Raw genomic sequence first — 27578 nt, 5'->3', positions numbered from 1 at the left:
CATTTAGTGTACCCATCACACTTTGGATTTAGTGTACCCATCACACTTTGGATTTAGTGTACCCTTGACACTTTGGAATTAGTGTACCTGTCACACTGTGCAATTAGTGTACCCAGCACACTGTGCATTTAGTGTACACATCACACTGTGCTTTTAGTGTACCCATCACACTTTGGATTTAGTGTACCCATCACACTGTGCTTTTAGTGTACCCATCACACTGTGCATTTAGTGTACCCGTCACACTGTGCTTTTAGTGTACCCATCACACTGTGTTATTAGTGTACCCATCACACTGTGTAATTAGTGTACCCATCACACTGTGTAATTAGTGTACCCGTCACACTGTGCATTTAGTGTACCCTTGACACTTTGGAATTAGTGTACCCATCACACTGAGTCATTCGTGTAACCATCAGATTGTTCATTTTGTGTACCCTTGACACTGTGTAATTAGTGTACCCGTCACACTGTGTAATTAGTGTACCCATCACACTGCGTATTTAATGTACACATCGCACTGTGTAATTAGTGTACACATCACTGGGCATTTAGTGTACCCGTCACACTGTGCATTTAGTGTACCGATCGCACTGTGTAATTAGTGTACCCATCACACTGTGCATTTAGTGTACCCTTGACACTTTGGAATTAGTGTACCGATCACACTGTGTAATTAGTGTACCCATCACACTGTGTAATTAGTGTATCCATCACACTGCGTAATTAGTGTACCCATCACTGTGCATTTAGTGTACCCGTCACACTGTGCTTTTAGTGTACCCATCACACTTTGGATTTAGTGTACCCATCACACTGTGTAATTAGTGTACCCATCACACTGTGCATTTAGTGTACCCTTGACACTTTGGAATTAGTGTACCGATCACACTGTGTTATTAGTGTACCCGTCACACTGTGTAATTAGTGTACCCATCACTGTGCATTTAGTATACCCGTCACACTGGGCATTTAGTGTACCCATCACACTGTGCTTTTAGTGCACCCATCACACTTTGGATTTAGTGTACCCATCACACTGTGTAATTAGTGTACCCATCACACTGTGCATTTAATGTACCCTTGACACTGTGTAATTAGTGTACCTGTCACACTGTGTAATTCGTGTACCCGTCACACTGCGTAATTAGTGTACCCATCACTGTGCATTTAGTGTACCCATCGCACTGTGCATTTAGTGTACCTGTCACCCTTTGTAATTAGTGTACCCATCACACTGTATCATTAGTGTACCCATCACACTGTGTAATTAGTGTACCCATCACACTGTGTAATTAGTGTACCCATCACGCTGTGCATTTAGTGTACCCGTCTCACTGTGTAATTAGTGTACCGATCACATTGTGTAATTAGTGTACCCATCACACTGTGTAATTAGTGTACCCGTCACACTTTGTAATTAGTGTACCTGTCACACTGTGTAATTAGTGTACCCATCACACTGTGTAATTAGTGTACCCGTCGCAGTTTGTAATTTGTGTACCCATCACACTGTGTAATTAGTGTACCCGTCACAGTTTGGAATTAGTGTACAAATGACACTGTACCTCCTCTGAAGGAATGAACGAATCTGGAGAAAAGAGATCAAAGAACTGACCAGTAGCAAATGAAACAAATCCGCAAACCCTTTGCATTGGTGCTTTCCCAATCTTTGTCCCTCCGTCCACAACACAATTTTATTTGTTTGTTTGTGTCTGTCTCTATGTGTGTGTAAGGGGTTAAAAGGGGGTTAAGGATTATAACTGGTCTAGCCATAGTTTGATCATTATTAGCTGTTTTCTTGTGATTAGAATGAATTATTTTCAATAAACAGTCGTTCTTATTCGTGCAGGAACCTTGTCACTATTTTCTTTTAACTTGATTCCAACCAGACAGGTAAAATGGAGACTTTGTGTTTTAATTTACTGTGTATGAATTAATAATCCTTGTGGTGACCCAAGAGCAATCGGGCTTTGAATATCAGTGCACTTTTCCAAGTGAGTTGTAACACATTTAGTTCTGGACTCATCCATAGAGGAAGCATCATTTCCACCTTCAGTCAAATCACCCCTCCCTCTGCTAAACTCCAGTGCAAGCATGCCCAGCCTGACTAACCTATCCTCATAAACAGAATCAAATCATTCCAGGTATCAATCTCGTAAATCTCCTCTGTACCGTCTCTAATGCATTTACATCCTCCTTCAATAATATGACTAAAACAACTCACATTATTCAACAATCAGTTCGCCAGTCTGCAGTTACCTGTTTTCTCTCCATTCTTACACAGAGGGAGCACATTTGCAACTTTCCAATCTGCAGCCACCATTGCAGAGTTAATCAAATCTCGAAAGTTGATCATTAATTTATCCACTATCTCTGCAGCCATTTCTTTCAACACTTTCGGCTGAAGATCTCCGGGAACAAGGGACTTTGTCAATTTTCAGCCCTGTTAACTTCTCCAATACTTTTGTTTATAGTAAAGACTAATGCCTTTTACTTCCACGCTCTCACTGGACCCTTGGATCTTAAATTATTTCACGCAAGCTTCTTATCTCACTCTGTGAAGACAGACAAACAGAAAATCCTTATGTAGCTTCTCTGTCATTTCTGAATTTCCTACTTTAAATTTTCCTGTCTTTCATGGACCCATCTTTGTTTTTGCTAATCTTTTCTTTTTAACAATTTTACAATCCATTTTTATGTTTCTCGCTATTTTAATTCATTTTTATACCTAAAAATGTCCATAGAAAGTATCTGCAGTCCTTCACAATTCATAGCCCTCTACTCAAGAAGCACAATGAGGCAAATGTCTGGATAAAAAAAGGCCCATGTGCTTTTTTGATGCTTTGACTTTATCATTGTTCCTCTGAAAAATCCTCTCATCCTTCTTCATTTCCAGCCCTTTGAATTGTTGGTGTTCGGTCCTTGCATACGCAGCATTCCCATCTCCCTTTTTCCAGATACTTGAGATCATAACTGAGGCTGACACATCTTGTGCATTACAGTGGAAGTGTTACACAATTGAAGGAGGCATCATTTGAATAAACTGTTCAACAAAGGGATCTTCTTCCTTGTGAGGTTGTTACTATCTTGAAAGAAAACAAGGGATTTCTCTTCTACATCCAAGACAGGGTAGACAGGGTGGTGTTGGGCATGCGTGCCTTCGTCGATCATGTTACAAGACGTTGGTGAGGCCACATTGGGAGTACGGAGTAAAATTCTGGTGTCCCTGCAATAGGAAGGATGTTATTAAACTGGAAAGAGTGCAAAAAAGATTTACAAGGATGTTACCCAGACTGGAAGGTTTGAGTTCTTTCCCTGGAGCATAGGAGGCTGAGGGGGTGACCTTAAAACGGTTTATAAAATCGCAAGGGCCATAGACAAGGTGAATAGTCAATGTCTGTTCCCCAGTGTAGCAGAGTCCAAAACTAGAGGGCATTGGTTTAAGGTGAGAGGGGTAAGATTTAAAAGAGACCTGAGGGGCAACCTTTTTCACACTGAGTTGTGCATATATGGAATGAGCTGCCAGAGGAAGTGGTAGAGATGGGTACAATTATAGCACTTAAAAGGTATTTGGACAGGTACATGGATAGGAAGGGTTTAGAGGGATATGGGCCAAATGCAGGCAAATCAGATTTGTTCAGTTTAGGAAACCTGGTCAGCATGAACGAGTTGGGCCAAAGCGCCTGTTTTCTGTGTTGCATACATCTATGACTCTATGACTGTAATATATCCCCCTCAATCATTATCACTTAAAACAGATGCCATTATCACATCGTTTGTAGGAGCTTGCTGTCTGCCCATTGGCTGCTGTGTTTCCTACATTGCAAAAGTGTCTTCACTTACAAAAAGAATTTTACCGGTTGTGAAGCAGTTTGAGGTTATCAAAGATCCAACAGAATTGCAAGCTCCTGCAATCTTCAGAAATTACAAATACAAACTCGATGTCACCAGCCGGCTGCTACTTAATTTGCATCTGTTTTGCTTGGACACTTTGTGACTGTCATCGTGTTCAAGGCTATCAGCCTTTGAGTGTCTCTGCCAATTATAGAAGATGTTTTGAAACAACTAAACTGAGAGTTTTTGTGCATTTGCCTGATACTCATGGTCACTAACATCAGAGTATGAACATTCAACTCCTCAAATAAAATCAAAGAAAATCTTTGGCATCGCATCCACTTTCCCTAAAACCCCTGATTGCTTTGGCTGGTGAGTTTGAACCTAATTAATTTTTAGGATAATTGGCTAAGAAACCAGCGAGGAGTTGTGATCTGGAGTTACAAGGCAATAACTGAGTAATGATGGTAAAGTGATAGTTGACATAGTGCCAGAGGACCACCAGCTGCCCTCTCAATAGGGAGACAACAGGGAGTGAGTTCAAACAGAAGGTCATCACACCTCGAGAGAGAGGGGCGAGGTTGAGAAGGTAGAGCCTTCACAGTGACCTCGTTGTCCTGCACATCTTTCTCCTTCAATTCCCTTTTGGAAAGTTGCAATGGGGAAAGATCAAAGGAACATACGACTATTGACCGGTCCTTTGAAAGAGCTGGACTCATACACACTGGGCTCCTATGCTATAAAATACTATAATTGTGCCACTGAGTGTTTGGCTTGGATTTGCAAGATGGGCTCAACTTTTAATTTTTGTGTAGGATGTGGGCATCATTGGCAAGGCATCATTTGTTGCCTATCACTAATTTCCACTGAATTTATTGGCTGTTCAGGCCAGTTCCGGGGGCAATTGAGAATTAACCATATTGCTATGGATCTGGAGTCATGCATACACCAGAGCAAGTAGAGATGGCAGATTTCCATCCCTAGAGGATATCAGAGAGCCAGACGGATTTTTGTGATAATCAACAACGATTACATGGTCACCATTAGACAAGCTATCAATTCCAGAATTTATTTGAATTGAATTCAGACTTCACCATTAGCCATGGTTGTTTCAAACCTTTATCCCCAGGACATTTCCTAGGATCACTAGACGACCAGTCCAGGGATATTACCACAAAACCAACCCCTCGCCTAACATGTCCTCATTGTGACCTTGGAACAGGCAGTCAGGTGAACCAACTCATTGAAAGTTTGCCACCATGTGGGGTCCTTCCTAGCATCTGGTGCTGGGGTCTTTAGGAGGAGGAGGGATTTTTGGGTTTAGGTCCCTTGTCTTGATGTAGGCCAGATTTTTAGCCTTCTCTTGACAGCCTGTTCTCTTTCCCTTTCTTCTCAAGGCCACTAACCAGGCAGGCTGTGGGCCCTACAGCAACGTGATCACCCACACTACCCCGGCCTCGGTCCCTGATGCCATTTCCACTCTCTACGTCCTGGAGGACCAGCACCTGGACCATTGCCTGACCTCGTCTTCCAGCTGCCTCACCGTCAAGTGGACCGAGCCATGCAGTAATGGCTCCGAGATCCTCTCGTACAGCATCGACCTGGGGGAGTGCCAGCTGACTGTGGACAACGTCACGGCCTATGTCATACGCGATCTCCTGCCCGGCACCTCCTACAGGTAATCCTCTCATCACCATGGTGTGGACCAACAGCCACCAACTCAAAGCAACTGATAGAGCAGCCCCAAAGTGAGGGTTGAGTCAGGGACTTGTGTTGAGTAGAGGTCTTCTGGGGTGGCAGAGGGGAAGGGTTCAATTGCTAACCCTGGGCTATGAAGTGAGAACGTTCCTCAGACTTAGGGAAAAGCATGAGACTTGACTGTAATGGTACCATTGGCTGAGTAAACTGCAACAATCACAATAGGAGTTAGATATAGTTTTTAGGGCTAAAAGGGATCAAAGGGTGGGGAAGAGGAAGCAGGAACAGGGGAAAAGTTAAAGATCAGCTGTGATTGAAGGACTGAATGGCCTACTCCTGCTTTGATTTTCTGTGTTTCATTCTCCAGTCAGATACTTATATGTACATTCATGATTTGGATGCGAATGTAGAAAGTTTAATAATTAGGTTTGCTGGAAATAGCGGCAAAAGGAAAGGTTTCTTACTTTCGTTCACAGGGATGGTGGCTGGGCCAGCATTTATTGCCCATATCCACATAACCAGAAGGTAGAAAATGGTGGTGAGCTTCCTCATAGAATCCCTACAGTGTGGAAATAGACCCTTCGGCCTAACTAGTCCACACCGACCCTCAGAGCATCCCACCAGACCCATCCCCCTAATCTACACATCCTTGAACACTACAGGCAATTTAGCATGGCCAATCCACCTAACCTGCAAATCTTTGGGCTGTGGGAGGAAACCGGAGCACCCGGAGGAAATCCACACAGACACAGGGAGAATGTGCAAACTCCACACAGACAGTCGCCCGAAGGTGGAATTGAACCAGGGTCCCTGGCGCTGTGAGGCAGCAGTGCTAACCACAGAGCCACCGTGCTGCCTGTGCCTCCTTAAATTGCTTCAGTTCTTGGACTGTAGGTACCCCCACAGTGTTGTTAGAGAGTGCCACAATTTTGATCCAGCGATGACGAAGGAACAACCATATTTTTCCAAGTCACAATGGCGTGTGACTTGGAGAGGGACTTGCATCTGGTGATATTTCCATGTATCTGCTGCCCTTGTCCTTCTCAGTGGTTGAGGTAGCAGATTTGGAAATAAACTGTCAAAGTAATACTGACATGTGATTTACCTCTTTAAGGTGTCAGCGGTCTTGGCCAGGTTCAATAGAAACAATGTGTTTCCTGTAGTTGAGGGGTTCGGACACAAGGGTGCCATACAGTCAAGAGTCAATGCAACATAATTCAAAAAGAGAAGAAGAAACGTATTTTCAGAGTGAGTTGTGAAACTGGAATTCATTCCCAGGGTTAATGATTGAGACAGAAACACTCTCAGTGCTCAGGATGAAATTGGGGCAGAGTGGCAAAGGTAAAGAGGTGGGCAGGATATGGAAATGGCTGAGTTATTGTCACTGGAACTGTTTATGTGCAGGGCAAGAAAATGTCAACAATGATTGGATGGGCCGAACAGTCTGTTTTCACAGTGCACCAACTCAGAGTCCCTGACCTCACATGCATTTGTTAGCATTGGGTCACCTAAAAATGGCTTCAGAATTGGCTTACAAACAGGAGGCAAAGGGTGAAGGTGGAGGGTTGTTTTTGTGATTGGAATCCTGTGACCAGCAGTGTAACACAGGGATCGGTGCTGGGAACCTTGCTGTTTGTTGTGTACATTCATGATTTGGATGTGAATGTAGAAGGTTTAATAATTAAGTTTGCAGATGGCATGAAAATTGGTGGTGTTGCTGATAGTGAGGAGGATGGTCTCAGGCTACAGTCTGATATTGGTCAGTTGGTAAATTGGGCAGAACAATGGCAGATGGAGTTTAATCCCGATAAGTATGAGGGGATGCATTTTGGGCAGTCTAGTTGGGGAAAGATATACACAGTGAATGGTAGGTCCCTACAGAGTACTGAGGAACAAAGGGACCTTGGTGTACAAGTCCATAGATCCCTGAAGTGTCAGGACAGGTAGACAGGGTGATGAAGAAGGCATTTGGGATGCTTACCTTCATTAGCCGAGGAGCAAAGAAGTCTTGTTACAACTTTATAAGAACATTAGTTTAGTCCAGAGTTGGAATACTGCGTGCAGTTCTGGTCACCACGCTATCAGAGGATTGTGATTACACCGGAGATTCACCAGGATGTTACCTGGGTTGGAAAGGCTCAGCTGTGAGGAGAGACTGGATAGGCTGGTTTTGGAGCAGAAGAAGCTGAGAAGATGGATCTGATTGAGCTAGACAAAATTACGGGAGGCATGAACTGGGTGAGAATCTATTCTCCATGGCAGACATGCGTAAGACGAGAGGGCCTAAGTCTAAGGTGAAGAAGAAGTGGTTTAGAGGACATCTGAGAAAATATATTTTTCACTCAGAGAGCTGCTTAAGAGGGTTGTGGAGGCACATACTCCAGCAACATTTAAGAAGTTTCTGGATGAGCAGTTTAAGTGTCAGGGCATAGTAGACTATTGAACAAGCGGAGGTAAGTGGGATTAGTGTTTTTTTTTCTTTACGCATTCACGCAATGAGGGTGTTACTGGCTAGGCAGCATTTATTGACCATCTCTAATTGCCCAGAGGGCAGTTTAGAGTCAACCACATTGGTGTGGGTCTGGAGTCACATGTAGGCCAGACCAGGTAAGGATGGCAGTTTCCTTCCCTAAAGGACATTAGTGAACCAGATGGGTTTTTCCAACAATTGGCAATGAATTCATGGTCATCATTAGACTCATATTTACAGGTATTTATTGAATTCAAATTCCACCATCTGCCATGGCAGGATTTGAATCCAGGTCCCCAGAACATCATCTGGTTCTCTGGATTAACAGTCCAGCAATAATACCACTAGGGCAATCACCTCCACGTGTGGTTTGGTTGGTATTTGTTGGTTTGTTGGTTGGTATAGACTTGATGAGCTGAAGGTCCTGTTTCTATGCTGTATGACTGTAAACCCAAGACGATGGGACTGTCTTATGAGGAGGGATTGAGGAAGAAGGTCCTGTATTCTTTGACATTTAGAAGAATGAGAAGTGATTTCATAGAAACTTACAAAATTCTTACAGGGAGTGACAGGATAAATGCAGTTTGGATGTTTGCCTTGGCTGGGGTGGGGTGGGATGGAGTGGAAGGGCGTGGAACCAAATGGACACAGCCTCAAAATAAATGGGCTGTCCATTGAAGGATGAGATGAGGAGGAATTTCTTCACTCAGCGAATGGTGAATCTTTGGAATTTCCTATCCCAAAGAACTGGGGAAGTTCAATTTTCTCGCCACAAAGGCCAGCAAATTTCTAGTTACAAATGACGTCAGAGGATTTGGGGATAGGGTGGGAAATTGACACTGAGGTAGATGATCGGTCAGGATCCAGAGTGGCAAAACAGCCTCAAGGGGCTGAATGGCCTATGTTCCCTGAAAGGAAATTATGCCAATTGCTCCAAAAGTTTTCAACATGACAAATGTAATCGAGAAGCAAGATAAAGTTTCAGAGATTTCTTCAAAGTGATTCCTCCCTCTACCGTTAAACACAAACAAGAAAAGTTATCATAATTAATAATTATCAGAATTATAGTCATTATAAATCACAAAATGTCAACTACATTCATAGAAAGATTTTGGCTATATCCCAACTTTGTACATTTGTTTTTTTCTCAGTCCATGCATTGAGAGGAGCTGGTGACAATGAGTCAGAGATCAAAAAGGAATATTTGATATCTACGTAAAACTCAAAAAGCTTTACAGATATAGGGTGCTGTGAAACTGAAAGAAAGTACGCAAAACTCCATAAATGAAGTACTGCAAGTGCGGTAAATCTGAAATAGGAATGCAGAGTGCTGGCAAAATCTCAGCAAGTCTGTGAAAGAGAAACACTTAACATTTCCACTCATAACATTTCATGGTTCTGTTGAAGGGTCAGTGAGCTGAAACACCTTTATTGTTTTGATAGATAAAGTGGGTGAGTCCTGGGGCTTGTAGATTTTAATTTACTTGGCAAAGGAATGAGAGGTAAAATGAGAAGAAGTGATTTTTCACAGAGGACGGTTAAATTTTGGAATGCCCTACGTGAGAAAGTAGATTCCAAGGAAGCTTTTAAAACTTGTTTGGATTTCATTTATAAAGGTCAGATGGCCCATGTTATCAAGAGGAAGCTGGCTGGCTCTTGTGCGGTTTCAGAGTTTATCATTCTATAATGGAAGAACAAGGTCAATAATGACAGATACATACCCTTCTCATTAACCAGGAAAAATTAGGTGCATTATTATGTTATTCTCTATCTAGAGACAAGGGTTCAAATTCCACCACAAGAGCTGGTGGAATTTAAATTCTGTGAATAGAAATGAATTGAAAGCTTGATTTGGTTACCAATAGTGACCATGAATCAATCATCGATTATTATAAAATCCAACGTAGTTCATTAATGCATTTCAATGAAGGAAATCTGCCATTTTTGTCCAGTGTGGTCCCCATGTGATTCTAGACCGAGAGCAACATAGTTGACCCTTAACCACCTGCTGATATGGACCTAGCAAACCACTAGTCATCTGGTGACCTGGACTTCAAATCTGACGTCAGTTCAAGGATGTTGTAGCAAATGTTGGCATCACCAGCATGGTGATACTTACATAGGGAAGAAAAATAGAAAAGAAATAAATCAAGTCTTTAATCTTAACAGCAGCCTTCAAGATGGTTTAATTTATATAAAACCAAAATAAAGTAAATGCACATTTACTAACGCAGTATCAGCCATGAAAGTATATATACTCAATAAGCTCAGTCTCTAACTCAGCACACGAATTACATTGTCAATTCTAGCCCGTCCTTCAGAATGCTAACAAAGAATCATCCTTTTCACATAAAATTGGGATCTAACTGGCTGATCAGACCAATTACAGTCCAGAATTACTAATTGCCCAATTATTGGAGCTTACAGATAACAATACTGGTGCAATTTCATCTCATTACTGTGTGCGTGCTACATTTAAAAAGGATATTTTCCAATACAAACAGCAAACATGTAAAGATCCAAGTTCGAAGATCTTCATCAATTATACTTAAAAAAATGGTTAAGGCAGTGCCCCTACCTCTGGATCAGGAGGCCTGGGTTCAAGTCCCACCTGCTCCACAGAAGGGTGATAACATCTCTGAACAGGTTGATTAGAAAATCAAAAGAAAATCAGGAAAAACATGCTTTTGAACAATTTTATGATAATATTTGATGGCAATGACAAATTAATAAGCCAAGTAGCAGGATTAAACTGAATTAAGACAAAACTTACACAACATTGCTACCAGCTGAAATGAGCAGACATATAGATCTTTCAACAGGTTCTCTCTCCTGGATTATGAGGTGCTATAAGTGTCAACCAGACTTTTGAGATTTTTTTCCCTTCCCTCACTCTCATTTAGTTCCTGATTCCTGCTCGGTAACTCCCACTGATATATCAGCGAGAGGTGAGCAGGATGGACATCGAAGGTGAAACCAAAGATTTAGAGGGGAGCTGATGTTCGGAAAAGTACATCTAGAACATAGAACATAGAACATTACAGCGCAGTACAGGCCCTTCGGCCCTCGATGTTGCGCCGACCTATGAAACCAATCTGAAGCCCATCTAACCTAAACTATTCCATTATCATCCATATGTTTATCTAATTGACATTTGAGATGTTAAAAGCAACAACCTTACTTAAAATTTAAAAATCAAAATGTGAAGAAATGCAGTAAGTCTGTAGAAAGAGAAATGGAGTTAATGTTTCGAGTCCACTGTGACTCTCCTTCAGAAGATTTTGAGGACATCATTGCTTCCTGTTCTTGTCCAGATTTGAAAAAGTTCACTAACTTTGGTTCCACTGCCATCCTTCTCTCGCCTTCACCTGGTCCATCTTTGACTCTTCCTTTCCCTTCCTTGACTTCTCTACTTACATTTCTGGGGATTAGGCTGTTCACCAATGTCCATTACAAATCCACCAACTCTACAACAGTCACTGTTGCCTCACACCGTGCTTCCTGCAAGGATTCCATTCTCACCATTTATCCATCATTGTAGCATCTGTTCCGATATTGCCACCTTCCATGGGGATGCTGAAAATTTAAAATCGCACTCTGGAGAAGAGCCATATTGGATTCGAAATGTTGGGTCTGTTTCTCTCTCCACAGATTCTGCCAGACCAACTGCGTTTCTCCAGCTCTTTGTTTTTGTTTCAGATTTCCGACATCCACAGTGTTTATAACAGCTGATAATAAAATGTCACCAGAGCATAATTCAGGTGGTCACATCGGGACATTTCAGTACAGGTGACCACTAACTCAGTCAAAAGGTAGGTTCTAAGGAGCAACTTCCCATTGAGTGTACAGGACAGTGAGAGACCATTCAGCCCAACTGCTCCATACTGATGTTATTCTGCATATGAGTCACCTCCCACAACCTCTTCGTCTCACCCTATCCCTCAATTCTTTCTTCCTCACCTGTTTGTACAGCTTCACCTTGTATGCCTCAAAGCTATTCAACTTAACCACTCTTCTGCTAGTGAATTGCACATTCTCACCAGTCTGAGGGGCAGAGGGGGTTTTTATGTAGGGAATTCCAGAACTTGGGATCTAGGCAGGTGAAGATCCAGCTGCCAGTGGTGGAATGAATAAAGTTGGAGATGTACTTAAGAGGCTCACATGTCAGGGGAGCACAGAATGAACTTGCAAAAACAGACAGGCGGCCCTTAAGAAAAAGAAAAATGAATGATTTCCTGCCTACTCGGAATCGATGAGTGGTAAAGTGGAGCTGTACTTCTGAGTCAGTTCCTGTTGTAGTGTGCCTGTTAGCCTGCCAGCCAGTATTTTAGATCAGGAACAGTGGAACCTTCTTCTGATTGCGTTTCTCAAAGTATAGATTGCTGCAGCCAGGAGCCATTGACTGAATTGAACAATCTGGGTCATCAGGATCAGTGTGGCTGACTGTGACACTTCCTTCCTTCTCTTCCTCTCTGTGGGCAGGCCTGAGAAAGATGACTCAGCCCTGTCACCAATGGGAGGACTCACTTTCTAGAAACAGAAAACAAACTCCTGTACTCCTGCAATGCCTTTCATGACCTCAGAGGATCTCAAGTTTGTTGGGGGCAATGAACTATTTTTTGAAGTGGATTCCCAGTTATAATGTAGGAAACATGGTGGCCAAGTTGTGCACCACAAGCCCCCAAACAATGTGGTCAGTAACTAGATTGTCTGTTTCAGTGAAATTGGATGAGGGATAAGTATTCACCCATACCAGCAGCGAGGAAACTTCGCCTTGATCCTCTATGTTCACTTGCGCAAAGTTAGGCAAGGTCCTGGTTTAACAGTGCCTATGAGGTGCACAACTCCTACAGTGCAGCACTCCCTCAGTACTGCACTGGGAGGGTCAGCCTGGATTGTGTAATCAAATTGTCAAGAACTTCTGAGTGACGGCAGGAATGCTACTCACTCTGCAGTTTTAGCTTATTTCAAAATCACTGAAAGCGTATGGTAGGGTAATCAATTTCTATTTTGTATTGTGTTATTCTCATGCTGTGTTTATAATGGAAGCAGATTTAGTGGCAACAAAGACCAGACATTAGGAGGAATCCAGCAAAAGGGGAAAGGTATTGACCTAGTGGTATTATTGTTGGACTGTTTAATCCAAAAACCCAGATTATATTCTGGGAACTGGAGTTCAAATCCCGCCACAGCAGATGGTGGAATTTGAATTCAATAAATATCTGGAATTAAGAATCTAATGATGACTGTGAATCCATTGTTGATTGTCGGGAAAAACCCATCTGGTTCATTAACATCCTTCAGGGAAGGAAACTGCCATCCTCACCTGGTCTGGCCTACATGTGACTCCAGATCCACAACAATGTGGTTGACTCTTAACTGCCCTCTGGGCAATTAGGGATGGGCAATAAATGCTGTCTAGCCAGTAACATCCTCATCCTGTGAATAAATAAAGGAAAAAAAAAATACAACTGGAGGTGGATTTAGGTAAGGGGAAGAATGAGGAAAAGTTTTAGTTTCATTTTTTTCTCACCTTCCTTCCACTGGTCTTTCTCCTTTAAAGATGAGAGAATAAATCTAAAAACCTCAACAAAGTTAGTTCTTCTGGATAAAATGATAAATTGAGTCCTCCATCTGCCCTTGTGTAATCTCAAAGAAAATTAGATGGAGGAGCTTCTTGGTGCATTGGTAGAAAATTAGAACAGTGAGGGCTGGAGGCTTATGGAGTTTGATTTCTTGGGATCAAATGGGTAAATGTAGTTTCTGAACAACCCAACCTGTGAAGAATGAGCAGATTTCACTTTGCATAGTGATTCAAGGAAGTGGAACAACAGCTGCTTGCTGTTCCAGATCATTTTCCAGCAAATTTTACCAAAGACTGTTCTGCCAATCAGCTGAGTCATGGCTGACCTGTTCCCCAGATCCATTGGGTACAGTAACAGATAGTAGATGAGCTAGATCTCAGATCCACAGGCAGGAGTCAAAACCCCATCAAGACAGCTGGAGGAATTTAAATTTAATTCATTGAAAAACATCTAAAAGATTTGGAAAGAAGTAGTTTGCCTCAGCAATAATAACCATATAACCTTCAAATCTTCAGAAAAACCCACTATGCTGACCTTGAGGGAAGGAAATCAGCCAAGCTTACTGGTCTACTTGTGACTCCAGACTCTTAACTGTCCTTTGAAATAGCTGAGGAAGCCTCTCAGTTTCTCACCAACCTCTCAAGGTTCATTAGAGATGGCCAGTAAATGCCAGCGACATTCTTTAATTAAATCCTCTTGACTCTGGATAATACTGTGGGGGAAAGGGTTCAAACCCCACCATGCCAGATTGTGAAGTTTGAGTTTTTAAAAAAATCTGGAGTTAAAAGCGACTCTAATGGTGACTATGTAACATTGTTGATGGCCTTTAAAAACCCAAATGGTTCACTAACGTCCTTTAGGGAAAGAAATCTGCCGTCGTTGTTCACTCTGACCTACATGCGACTGCAGACCCATAACAATGTGGTTGTCTCTTAGAATGCCTTCTGAAATTGCAAGCCACTCAGGGGCAACTAGGGATGGGCAACAAATGCTGGTCCAGGTAATGACACCCACATTTAATGAATGAATAAAACAAAATCCCTTGATATCCATAGCCAATTTTTAAAAAAAATGATCTTGAACACCTGGAATAGATTACTTCCTCTGTCCCCGAGAAAATACAAGCCTGTCCGAATAATCGGGCCATTTTTGTCCGAGTATCATTCTGCTGTCACTGCACGGACCATTCCAAGACTGAAATGTCTTATCTTAAGTAAGGTGTCCAACAATAAACTCAGATACTCCAAACATACAGCAAACACAGCTTTATGCAATTTTAACACCACAGCCGCCATCTTTTTGTTCCAATCCCCTTGAGATAAAGACTAACATCCTATTAGTCTCCTAATTATGCTTTGTACCTTGTTGACTGTCATTAATTTCTGCATCAGGTCTCTAATTAACAATGAGGGGTTGGATTCATAATAACTTGCTCCATTCTCAACCCATTACACAAAAGAAAGAAGATAGCCGAGTGGATCTAGATACTTTCTAGCCAACCTGTTCAGAGATGTTATTACACACCTCTGGAGCAGGTAAGGTTTGAACCCAGACCTTCTGGCTTAGAGGTAGGGACACTACTACTGCACCACAAGAGCCCCAGCCTTGTGCCTCTATACCAAACCTAAAGACCTCTGCACAACCCAAGGCAATTTATAGAGAATTAAAAATGTAACCACTGATGGACTGGACAAAATGTGGCAACCACTTGTACACAGCAAGCTCCCACAGACATTAGTGAGGTACGGAGGCAGTGTTTTGTTTTAATTGGCATCATGGATACTGAGCTAAACCAAACGTTCTGCCAGAGCAACCATCTGCAGCCAGCATGAGTGTCTATGGACAAGAGGAGGGAAGGTGTTTTTTAAGTTTGGGTCGGGGGAGGGGAAGGTGTGAACCTTTGATCTGGCTCATGACTGGTGGTTCAGGGACCCTTCAGTGAGGGTCAGACAGCTGGGACCCAACTAAGTATATCTGGAGGGTACAAGCCAAGGGAGTGATTAACCACAGATTGAATCAGGATCCCAGCAGCTTCTCACCAGTGGGTCTTCTCCCTCTAACCCATTGCCTCGATAAGTTAAGAAGAGCAAAATCTGCATTTATGTAGCATCATTCGTGACCACCCAATGTCACCAAAGCACTTTACAACCATGAATACATAGGTAACGTAGCAGTCAATTTGTGCACAGAAAGATTCCACAAAACAGTAATGCAATAATGACCAAATCACCTCTTTCTTTGATGTTGATTGAGGGATAAATATTGGCCAGGACACTTCCCCCATTCTTCTGCAAAATATTGTCCAGAGATCTTTGCCATTCATCTAAATGGGGGAGGGTGGTGCGTGGGTGGCAAGTGGGGCCTGGGTGGTGGGTGGGTGGCAAATGGGGCCTGGTTTCGATATCTCGAACACCATCTCGATGGTGACAATGCCCTGGGATGAGACTTGAATCCACAGCTTGGAGACTCAGAGGGAAGACTCTTACCCTCTGAGCTGCAGCAGACACGATGTAAATAGTACATAGCATATGCATTTATATGAAGCTGGTACAGCATTGAGTTGGTGGGGGTGGGGGAAAGCAGAGTTTACTTAGTGTGGCTACATCAAGGGAGTAGTTTAGTTTACAAAAGCTGCATGGCTCAAAAACCCATCAGAATCAACGGCTGCAATTCTGTGCATGTCGATCACGGCTTCCAATAAACTGTACCATCTGTTGCCTCAGGGTGAAAAAGGTAAAGATTGAATAAACATCGCAAATAAATGACTAATAATCTCTTGTGTTTACAAAAGGTGAGTTCAAAGTCTCCTGGCCCCAGAGGAAACGTTCATCATCAAACCACACAACACAGAAAGCGGATATTCAGCCCATCACCTGTGTGTCTGTACTTTGTCCAATCAGTACCTCTCCCTTGTTCTTTCCTCGTAGACCTGCAAAAGTTGCAACTTTCTCCCTCCACAGATGCTGGCAGACCTGCTGAGTTTCTCCAGCACTTTGTTTATTTTCATCGAGATCTCCTGCGTCCACAGTTTATTGCTTTTATGTGAGTGTTTCACCTATACTAGGGAGTGTAGGTGGGTTTTCTTTTTCATTCACAGGATGTAAGTCTTGTTGGTTAGGCCAGCATGTATTGCCCATCCCTAATTGCCCTGGAGAGGGTGAAGTTGGTGAACTGCCTTTGTGAGCTGCGACAATCTAAATGTTAGGACACCATAATGCCACTGAGGAGGGAGTTCAGGATTTTAACCAAGATATTGAAGGAATGGTGGCACATTTCCAAATCAGGAGAGTGAGTGAGGAGCTGGAGGGCAATTTCCAGTCGGTGATGTTCCCAATATGGCTTTTGCAACCTCCCCCAATCCGTTATCCCTGATACCACATTGGTAAATCTTCTCTGCACACTGAAGCTTGTGTTGTCCTTTCTCAGATCAGGGACCCTAAATTGGACCCAATTCCCCAGCGGCTGTCTGTAGATCTTTCACTTCAGTTCTTCCTGTGTTGAGCCTAGCTGCTTCTCGCGATTGTCAAGAGCAGAATAGTTTACCTCATTTTGTTTTTGTTTCTTCTCTGCACTTTATAGGATCCGGGTTCGGGCGGTGAATGGAATCGGTGCTGGCCCTTTCAGCCAGGCAGTGAAAGCTAAGACAAGACCTCTGCCACCGGCTCCTCCGAAGCTGGAGTGTGCTGCCTCAGGCCCTCAGAGCCTCAAGCTAAAGTGGGGTGACAGCAGCGTCACCAAAGTACTACCCACTGACGTTGAAACTGTCTACATCCTCCAAATGGAGGAACGTAGTGGAAAGTAAGTACCACTGGGGTATCAAAGACTAAAGAAGGATAAATTGACAGCACAGAGCTAACAGCTGACTCTCATTCACTGGCAGTAATCACCAAATGATCTGGTCAATTAATTCATTGCTATGTGTGAAATTGTGCTGTGCAATGGTTGGGTGAGATGGCATTGAATTAACCTAGAGGGTATGTGTGGTACGTAAGTTGGCATGGAGTGTAAGGGGGTGTGTGGGTAGGACGTTTAGAAGGTTTCTGAATCCAGACTGTGAGGACCTATGAACTGACAGTCACAGAAACACTGGGCTGAATCCACGACATTTGGAGTTGGTCAGGCTGTGGGATGGTGGGGGAGGGAGCAGAAGGTAGAAGATGCATTTCCCCTCGCCCCACCCCCGTACCCCAAAAAAAGATCGCGTCAAATTGGGAATACAGGATGCAGACTCACTACTTGCATCCATATCCCCTTTTGGCAAAATTGCTGATTCCTGAAGTTGGCATAGAAATTCCAGAGTTAGGTCCTGCCTGCTGGATCTAAATGGTTTCAAATTCAGACTTTTAATTTAAAGATAATTCCTTAATGTTTGAAATGACTTTAGGTATTAAAATTAAGTGTTCCATGTTAACAAGATTTCACTTTTATGTTTCTGAGTAAAAAGATTTCCATTTCTATAGCACTTTTCAGAACCTCATGACGTCCCATAACACTGTTAGAAACAATGTATAGTTTGAGAGTTTAATTAAAATCCATACTTTGTTTGCTAAGAAGGAGGAGACATAGTTTTAGTTTAATTTTAATATAGTTCTTGGTGCTGAGAACTCTGGATGTCTATTTGTATACATGAATTTTAAATGAGATTTTACAGCACTCAAAGCAGAGATGGGTCTTAGTGATTTATCAAAGAACAAAGGTGGAAAACTGCACTGTTGTCTAATTATTAGACAACAAAGACACACAAAGACAAATATCTAGAAGGGAGTTGTTCAGAGTGTGTGTGCACATACGTACCTATATTGAGGCACACATAGACTCCAGAGTGTGAATGGAGGAACACTGGACCTTTTAAAGAAATCCTGCTATATTCCTGATTACATATTACTCCTGTGTTTGCTCTAATGTTTTAGTAAGAGAGAGTTTATTTCATCGTCTAATTTAGGTGGCTCAGGGATAGATACCATTGAAAATAAAGCATCTAGTGATGCTCTGTTTTTTGTCAAGCATAATATAATTGCTTGTTATAGTGTGTTTTACTCTTTGTGCTAAAAGTACACTGGCAGACTTATGTGAGTATGTTCAGCCACTGACTGTTATAGTTAAAACAAAGCTAGGGTCTATCAATCCAGGTTTCAATCTGGGATCTGTCTTCTCCAGTGTTAATGTAGAATTTGAGTTGTTCAGCACAGAAACATACCCTTCAGTCCAACTAGTCCATGATGACTTGATATCCTAAATTAATCTAGTCCCATTTGCCAGAATTTGGCCCATATCTTTCCAAACTCTTCCTATTCATGTGCCCATCCAGACACCTTTTAAATGTTGTAATTGTACCAGTCTCCACCACTTCCTCTGGCACCTTATTCCATACACGCACCACCCTCTGTGAAAAAGTTGCCCTTTAGGTCCCTCTTAAATCTTTCCCCTCTCACCTTAAACCTAAACCCTCTCGTTTTGGACTCCCTTACTCTAGGGAAATATCCTTGGCTTTTCACCCTATCCATGCCCCTCATGATTTTATAAACTTCTACAAGGTCACCCCTCAGCCTGCAATGCTCTAGGGAAAATAGCTCCGACCTATTCAGCCTCTCCCTAGAGCACAAACCCTCCAACCCCAGCAACATCCTTGTAAATCTTTTCTGCACCCTTTTTGAGTTTAACAACATCTTTCCTATAGCAGGGAGACCAGAATTGAGTGCAGTATTCCAATGTCATGTACAGCTGCAACATGACCTCTCAATTTCTATACTCCATGTACTGACCAATAAAGACAAGCAAACAAAACACCTTCTTCATTACTTTGTCTACCTGCCACTCCACTCTCAAGGAACGATGAACCTGCACTCCAAGGTCTCTTTGTTCGGCAACATTCCCCAGCACCTTACCATTAAGTGTATAAGTCCTACCCTGATTTGCTTTACATCGGTTGGGATCATAACAACACTATACCATCCATGATAACAAGGTGTAGAGCTGGATGAATTTCTGAAGAAGGGTCTAGGCCCGAAACGTCAGCCTTCCTGCTCCTATGATGCTGCTTGGCCTGCTGTGTTCATCCAGCTCTACACCTTGTTATCTCAGATTTTCCAGCATCTGCAGTTCCTACTATCTCTGCCACTATACTATCCATCATGTGTTGTACAACTGAATTGTAGTTATCACATTTAATGCAGGAAAAATATTTGAAAGTAGTTTGATTTTGATTGCAGCTTAAGAGAAAAGTTCACTTTTTTTGAGTGCTCGCTTTGAGTTCCTTTTGAATACAGTTTGTCTTCACAGATTCAGCCTGGGACAATTTAATTGGTGAGAACAGAGGCCTTTGTTCAAGGGTACCAATTTTCTCAGAAAACCTGTGTTACTCACAGCAATTTGACTCTAATTGATTTCCAGGAACAGTTGACACAATGAACTGCTTGCTCTAGTTTCCCCAGCAGGATCACTTGTAAATCACAGCAATGTGTAAAACGTAGGAGCAATTTGAACAATCAGCTGTACATATTACACATTAGCCCCAGGTCGAACAAAACTGGTTGTATCACTACGTCCTCTCACCCTTTAAAAAGTCCTCTGCTAATGATTGTTTGAGAAGTACAGAGCCAGCCTTTATCACTAACCAATTCCAGTCGAATCAATCCACAAGAGGTATTTTTCTCTTTTTAATACCCACATTAAGTTTGTTATTTCACTTGCGGTTTGCAGAGCTGCCGACACAATGATTACATTCCAGCAAAACAGCAACTGGAATCTCTATAGTAAAAACATTACAAGATACTTCCACGAGTGCTGTCACAGAGAGATCATTCTGAAGAAAGGCTTTTTCATGCTTGTGATTAACAGGCAGAGTGTTGAAGTTCAGAAATCAATGCTCTTGAAAATCTCAAAACCAAACAGTTATGAAGAGCGTATCATTTCTAAACCCTCAAGACCACCCTTCTGTGATTCTCCAGGCTGATATTTCATTTCTCCTGTGTACCTTCTCGCTCTGGGGTCTTTTGCGATCCCTATTGACGGAGTGTTTGAATATCCCCACTGACCTTGCGCACACAATGATAATCTTTCACGTCCAGCTTAGGGAGGAGATGGGATATTACGCTCCAGGCCTGAGTGAGCCGAACGTCCCCAGACTCTCCCTGTGGCTGACACTGATTCAGCTGGTCCAAGGTGAGGAGAATCTAGTGTGTCACAGTCCGGGCAATTGGGTTTGGATGAGTATGGGAGGGGAGGAGAGGGGAACATTACAGCTCCTGAGCCCTACTGACCAAGTCTGACAATGTTCTGCAGAAATCATATTGGACTCAAAACATTACCTTACTGCTGTTTCCACAGATGCTGCCAGACCTGATTTTGTCCTGCACTTTGGTTTTTAATTACAACAGGGAGTTGTTGGCACCTATGAGCATCCACACAAATGCACGTGCAATCACCATCTTAGCTTCTGAATGGCCAACAGAGAGGGATGCTGGGAGGGATTGTAGGGAACAGGGCAAGTGGCCATAGATCCTTACACCACCAGCATGTGTCCTGGTTTTATCACCTAAGCCACACCCCGACTCAACAAAAGTCCAACCGCCAAATGATAAACCTGATGGAGGTCCATCAATGCTCTCAATGCCTTTAGAGAGAGGTGGCGCCAAAGGGGATAAAGTGCTTTATTTCCCTCACAACTCCATTTTAATTCAGCCCCTTCCCTCTCTCTGTACCTTCCCCTTACTTTTGATGGTTTGCATTGTACATAATGGGCTTTGCTTGTAAATATTTACATGGCGCACACAGGTGATTACTGGTGTTTAGTAATCTTTTTAAAAAACATGGAGAAAAGAAAACACAAACGGGATGGTGATTTTGGTGGTGGGAAAGTCACTCAGTTGTTCAGGATAGCATTTCTGAGTATAAATAAAAGGGAAAAAGAAAAAATAGAACCTGATGGAGAAGGGGAGAGGGCGAATTCCAGAGCTTAGAGACTTGGCAGTTTAAGGCACTGATATCTTGATGGAGAGGTGGAAAGGGGGAATCGAGCAAGAAGCCAAAATTGGAGAAGGGCAGATATCGGTGAGAAGGGAGGAGATTGCAGACAAAGGGAGGACTGAGGTCACGAATTTGAAACCCATATGAAAATGAGAGCAGAATTATACATTTCCACAGATGTTTTGCATCTCATTTTCCTATTTCAACTTAACCATTCGAAGGACACAAGATGAGAAATAGGTGAAGTAGCCTATTCTGTCCCTCAAAGCTGGACTGCCAATGAATACTGCCATGGTTATTCTGACTGTGGTCTTAACACCACCTTCCCACCAGGCCCCAAGACCCTTGACTCAGAATTCACAGACTTGACAACAGATGGTAAGCTAGAGGAGACGATATTAGGACACTTCCTGGATCAATAGTTATCCCACAAGCCTCTGTGATCCCCTTAATCTGACCTCTTAGGCATTCAGAATTTTACAGTGATCGGCCATTGGTAGTTGCACCTTTGGTTTTCTGGCCATAAGCTCCAGGACACGCTCGCTAAACATTTCCGCCTTTCATTCCTCATAATTCATGATGAAACCTCTGTCTTTGACAAAGCTGTGGATATCTGATCTCATATAGCTCCGAAGCATCATAGAATAGAATCCCTATAGTGTGGAAACAGGCCCTTCGGCCCAACAAATCCACACCAAACTTCAGAGCATCCCAGCCAGACTCATCCCTCTATAAGCCACCTAATCTCGGGCAAGTTAGCACAGCCAATCCACCTAACCTGCACATGTTTGGACTGTGGGAGGAAACTGGAGCACTCGGAGGAAACCCACGCAGACACGGGGAGAATGTGCAAACTCCACACAGACAGTTGCCCAAGGCTGGAATTGAACCTGGGTCCCTGGCACTGTGAGGCAGCAGTGCTAACCACTGTGCCACTGTGAAAAGTTACTGTCTAGTAGTATTTCATTATGTTGAGGGCTTTCTGGTCATGTCCTAGTGACCTTTAAACACAGTTTTACCGAAGCTAGACTTCAACTCGCCTTTCCCTTTGGTGTAAAGCAGAGAACACTGAGAAAGGGTCCGTTGTTTCCATCACCCTGTGAGCTCTCACTGGTGTGCCTTGATGCAACATCACTTTGGGGGTGATCACAGAAATGCAGTCAGCGTGTGCAGCACTGGCTAGTCCTTGAAACCCAGCCATGGCTCATCAAGCAGCATTCACACCTCAGGGCAGAGGCAAGTTCCGTTCCAGGGACTTCGGCTCAGAATCCTGGCTAACACTTCCAGTGCAATATTGAGAGAATGCAGCAGTGTCAGAGGTTCCATCTTTTGGTACAGTCATTAAACAGAGATGCCCCCTCAAATGGACATAGAGATACTGCAGCATTATTTCAAAGAAGAGCCAGAGAGTTTTCCCTTATGTCTTGGGTCAATTTGTATCACTCAATCTGCACACAGAAAACGATTATCCCTCCACCATTCCCCACTTGCCCAGTGGATTACAGCACTGCAACACTCAAGAAGCTCAATGCCATCTTGCATAAAGCAGCCGTCTTGATAGGCACCTATCCACCACTACAATACACAGTGGCAACAGTGTGTACCATCTACAAGACTCACTGCACTAGCTCACCAAGACTCCTATTACAGGACCTTCCCAACCTGAAACCTCTGTTTCCTTGAAGGCCAAGGACAGTAAATACATGGGAGCACGCTAACGTTTCTACCCTGGATCTGCTGCAATGTTCTGACAAAGCACAATGCAAGCTTAAGGGAAAGCACCTCATATCCGGCTCCTCTGAAGCTGCTTGGCCTGCTGTGTTCATCCAGCTCTACACTTTGTTATCTCATTTTCTGCTTAGTCACTTGACATCTTCTAGGAATCAATGTGGAATTCCAGAACTTCAGAGCTTGACTATATGTTTATTCTCCATTTTTATTACATCCCCCACTCAAGCATTAACTGGTTTATTTTTCTCTCAGTATAGAGGACCCATCCTCTTCCTTTCACATTTTTCTTTTCCCCTACCATTACCAACCACTTTTGTCTTTTGCATTAGGCCTCAATAGCATCTGTTCCCTTCTACCCGTCTCTACCATCAGTATATATATTAAAAAAATCCAATGCCTTTCAGTTCTGAAGAAGACGAATACTGAACTCATGATGTTAACTCTTCCCTTTTCACGCCACAGATGCTGCCAGACCCGGTGAGTTTCTCCAGCACTTTCTGTGTTTGTTTGTACTTCAAGAACACAGCTTCCAATTATTAAAGCGATGCCAATTATATTGTTAAGGATAAACAAATAGAAGGTGCTAATTGACTGATCATCTCTTTCTGCCTATTTTAAAAATTAGAGCAGCTGACGTATTGGATTAGGTGATCATTAGCAGATAGAGACAAATAATGCTGCACTCTCTGAATAAACTGACTCTCAAGTAATGCAGAGATAGTAAGAACTGCCGATGCATCTGTTTCTGGTTCACCTTTTGACTTGGACCTAATTAACACTCACCAACGTCACAAGGGTTAGCAGAGATGGGCAACAAATATTGGTTTCATGGATTTGTGGTAATGTCCTTATTTTTGGGCTAGAAGGTTCAAGTCCCACTTGCCCCACAGTTTTGTCATAAATAACAAACGCAGGCCTGGTCAGTGATGTTCACATCTCACAAACAACTTAAAAATAAACAATAATTACACATCGCCATTTGGTGGAGCTTGGTTGCAATTTGGGTGCAGCATAAACACAAAGTGCATGAGAAATTCTCCAGGTTTGGCAGCATCTGCGGAGGGAGAAACAGAGTTAGTGCTAAGTCCACCTGCATTCTGAAGGAAAGCCATATTGGATGTTAACCCTTCTTGTCTTTCCACAGATGCTGTCAGACCTTTCTCCAGCACTTTGTCTTTCTTTCAAATCTCCAGCAACTGCAGTATTTGGCTTTTACAACGGAGCGAACACTTTGTTTGGCTGAATAGTGCTTTTGAGGTTGTGAAAGGCACTATAGAAATGCAGGTTGTGGTTCTCTGTCCTTCCAGCGTTGTTAATAACCGGAACTGCGTACTTGCTGATTCCAGTTCAGCATTCTGTCCATGATTGTCTTTTGTGAGGGAAGAATTATTCCTTGCAATCTCAGGCTTCGTTTGTAAACTCGCTCGCATCGTTAATAAATTTTAGAATGTTTGTCTGATTGGAGAGAGAGATTTCAACACTAGATCTTGTGCCAACAACGTGAAGAGATAAACAGCTTTGCAGCCTTCACCCCAAGAGATTGCTCGGTCTTCAGATCAGCACCTTATGTTGTTGCAGTTAAACTATAATTGTAAGGACATCAATCGTCACTAACCAGGGTGAAATGAATAAATATCATTCTACAATCAGAGACAGGTTAATACTCCCAGCACATCTATAGATATTTTTTTTTTTCAGAGAATACCCAATTGATTATTTTTGGTTTCTCTTTTTGTCAGTATCCATGATGTGAGGAATAATTACATTTCACACGTGAAGGGTCATGGTGAGATTGTACTGTCAGTCACTTATGCCCATGGTTCCCCGCCCCCCTTGCCAACCATCCTTTCCATGTTTGCTCCCTAATTGAGGCACTGCCACAGAAAATTGCTGCCACCAGCCCCTCCCCCAATGCACCCATTTTGAATGGTCCCTTCGCATCATAAGAAATCTCTTCAACCAGTGAGTGGCGAGACTGTGGAATCCTCTGACACAGAAAGTGGTTGAGGCCAAAACATTGAATGTTTGCTAAAGCAGTTAGTTATAGACCTCAGGACTAAAGGGATCAACGCGTACGAGGTAAAAGCAGGAACAGGGTACTGTGTTGGATGATCATATTGAATGGCTAGCAGACTCGAAGGCCTGAATGGCCTACTCCTGTTTCTATGTACCTTGCGGAAGGTCAGCTACAGAAGCCAACTTATGAGATTAAGGTTGAGATAGTGCCCCTCAGCCAAGGATAAGTGGAGAGAGACCAATGTTCCTTTTCCATTGAATAATTGCCCTCCATCCTATTCTCTCTTTGCTCACTTTTTCCTACTCATTTTACCTCTTTCAGCCTCTCCTCCCTCCTTTCCTTATTCTTACCTTTTAACCCATTCTTTCCTTTGTCAACTTCTTCCTTCCCTTATCTTTCCCTTTTGCAACTTTTGCTCCCTGCCCGTGTTGGAGTTCTTCTGTTAACCATCCATCTCAACCTCACCATCTCGCGATCTTCCTCTTCCTCTGGCCCATCTCAGAAGGCTAAGTGGAAGGTCATCAAGCTAACTTTACCTCTATAGGTTGATTAAATAACTCTAGCTTTAAGTCACCTGAAGCAGTCATACCCAAAATGGCATCGTGGGTCTTGATGCTTTCCTTTGCCCAGAGTTGTCTGGAAGCAGACAGCTTATCTCCAGGCCCTGCATGCCAGCTTTCGCTGGAATGTCGGTACAATGCAAGGGGATTCAAAACTTCCAGAAATACAATCATGGGATCAATCTCCGACATTTTTTTTTTAATCTAGCAAAAGCGACATTTTCAAAGGAACACAAAATTACAGAAAATATTTTTCTCTGGGATTTCTCTTCCTACCCTCTAGCCATGAACCTCCCTTCTCCTCCCAGTTCAATCCCATATCTCTCAATTCGGGCTCTTAAATCCCTTCCTCACTCAATCTTTCCCCTCGCTCACAGTCATAGTGCTTTCTGTACTGCTCTGTCTCAAAGTGCATCACCTGCTCTCGGCTCCCACCAACTTTTAACTGCCTCCTCCACCGGGACACTCAACTTGCAATGCTTTCCATAAAACTAAACTCAGTCTCATTGACAAATTTCACACTTGCTGTCACATCCCTCTTTCTCTCACTCACTTCCTTCTCTGTCCCTGAACCCACTCACTTCAATCGGTTTGATCATGGTCTTATGTGGATTGTTCAAGTATTGGTAAAAGCTAAGGCCAGACACCTTGGTAACTGTTAATGTATATTTATTTTGATACTGTCAAGGACACAGAACTGGAGGCTCCAAACTGAACTAGTTCCAACTTCTTCCTGGTATGCGAACATGAGATCACGAAGGACACAACAACATCGCTGTTTACCTCAGAGATTCATTTATACAACATCAAAACATTCTCACTGCACATTCGCCTTGACCCACTGTCTCAGCTCTAATTCGCAGCTACCCTTCCTCCATATTTCTCATCTCTGCCTCGAGAAAAGGTGGTTTTCTATTTCTAAAGCTCATCATCCCAAATAAGAAATCGAAATAGAATGAGAAAACATGCAACATGCCATTCTCTGTAGTTCAGCCTTTTTTTCCCACTTGCTTAGGCTTCATGGGCGGTTCAGTGGTTAGCACTGCTGCCTCACAGCGCTGGGTTCGATTCCATCCTCGGGCAACTGTCTGTGTGGAGTTTGCACATTCTCCCGTGTCTGTGTGGGTTTCCTCCAGGTGCTCCGGTTTCCTCCCACAGTCCAAAGATGTGTAGGTTAGGTGGATTGGCCAGGCTAAATTGCCCGTAGTGTACAGGGATGTGTAGGCTAGGTGGATTAGCCATGGGAAATGCAGAGTTATAGGGATAGGGTATGGAGTTAAGTCTAGGTGTGATGCTCTTAGGAGGGTTGGTGTGGACTCGATTGGCCGAATGGCCTGCTTACACACTGCAGGGATTCTACAACGATTCTAACTAACAATGTGCATACATAGAATTATTTTGCTTCAAAATTCAGTTTTGTTTTTCAAAGTTGGACCATTGGAGTATCCCTTTCTCTCACGCATGCCTTTACCCCTTTCCTCTCTGATCCTTTATTCCCAGTCTCTCTCTAATCCTCTACTTTCCTCTTTCTGACTCCATCAGTTTAATCCTTTTTCGGGTTGCTCATAAAATGCAACCACAGACTGTAATGGCGTAGAATTAATGGAATTTCCCCTCTCACCCTCAAACACAGCCTCCTTAAAAACAAGTAAGGAGCGTAAACTTCTGAAATTCATCCTCCTCTTTTTCAAAATCATTGGAAAAACAGAACCTGA

The 27578-nt window shown here is 42.9% G+C and overlaps 1 protein-coding gene across 1 annotated transcript in view; it reads left to right on the top strand.

Annotated features, from left to right (window-relative positions):
• Positions 1 to 27578, top strand: part of fndc3ba (fibronectin type III domain containing 3Ba) — a 120030-nt gene that overhangs the window by 70998 nt on the left and 21454 nt on the right. The window contains exons 19-20 of the mRNA XM_048604539.1: positions 5235 to 5515; positions 17170 to 17388. Coding sequence (XP_048460496.1) covers positions 5235 to 5515; positions 17170 to 17388 — 500 coding nt within the window. The remainder of the gene's footprint in view (positions 1 to 5234; positions 5516 to 17169; positions 17389 to 27578) is intronic.

The sequence above is a fragment of the Rhincodon typus genome, chromosome 13 (assembly GCF_021869965.1).
Source record: "Rhincodon typus isolate 14 chromosome 13, sRhiTyp1.1, whole genome shotgun sequence".
In the NCBI taxonomy this organism is placed as follows: domain Eukaryota; kingdom Metazoa; phylum Chordata; class Chondrichthyes; order Orectolobiformes; family Rhincodontidae; genus Rhincodon; species Rhincodon typus.
Note: the sequence above shows the minus strand (reverse complement) of the source record. Positions and strands in the feature narration are given on the sequence as shown.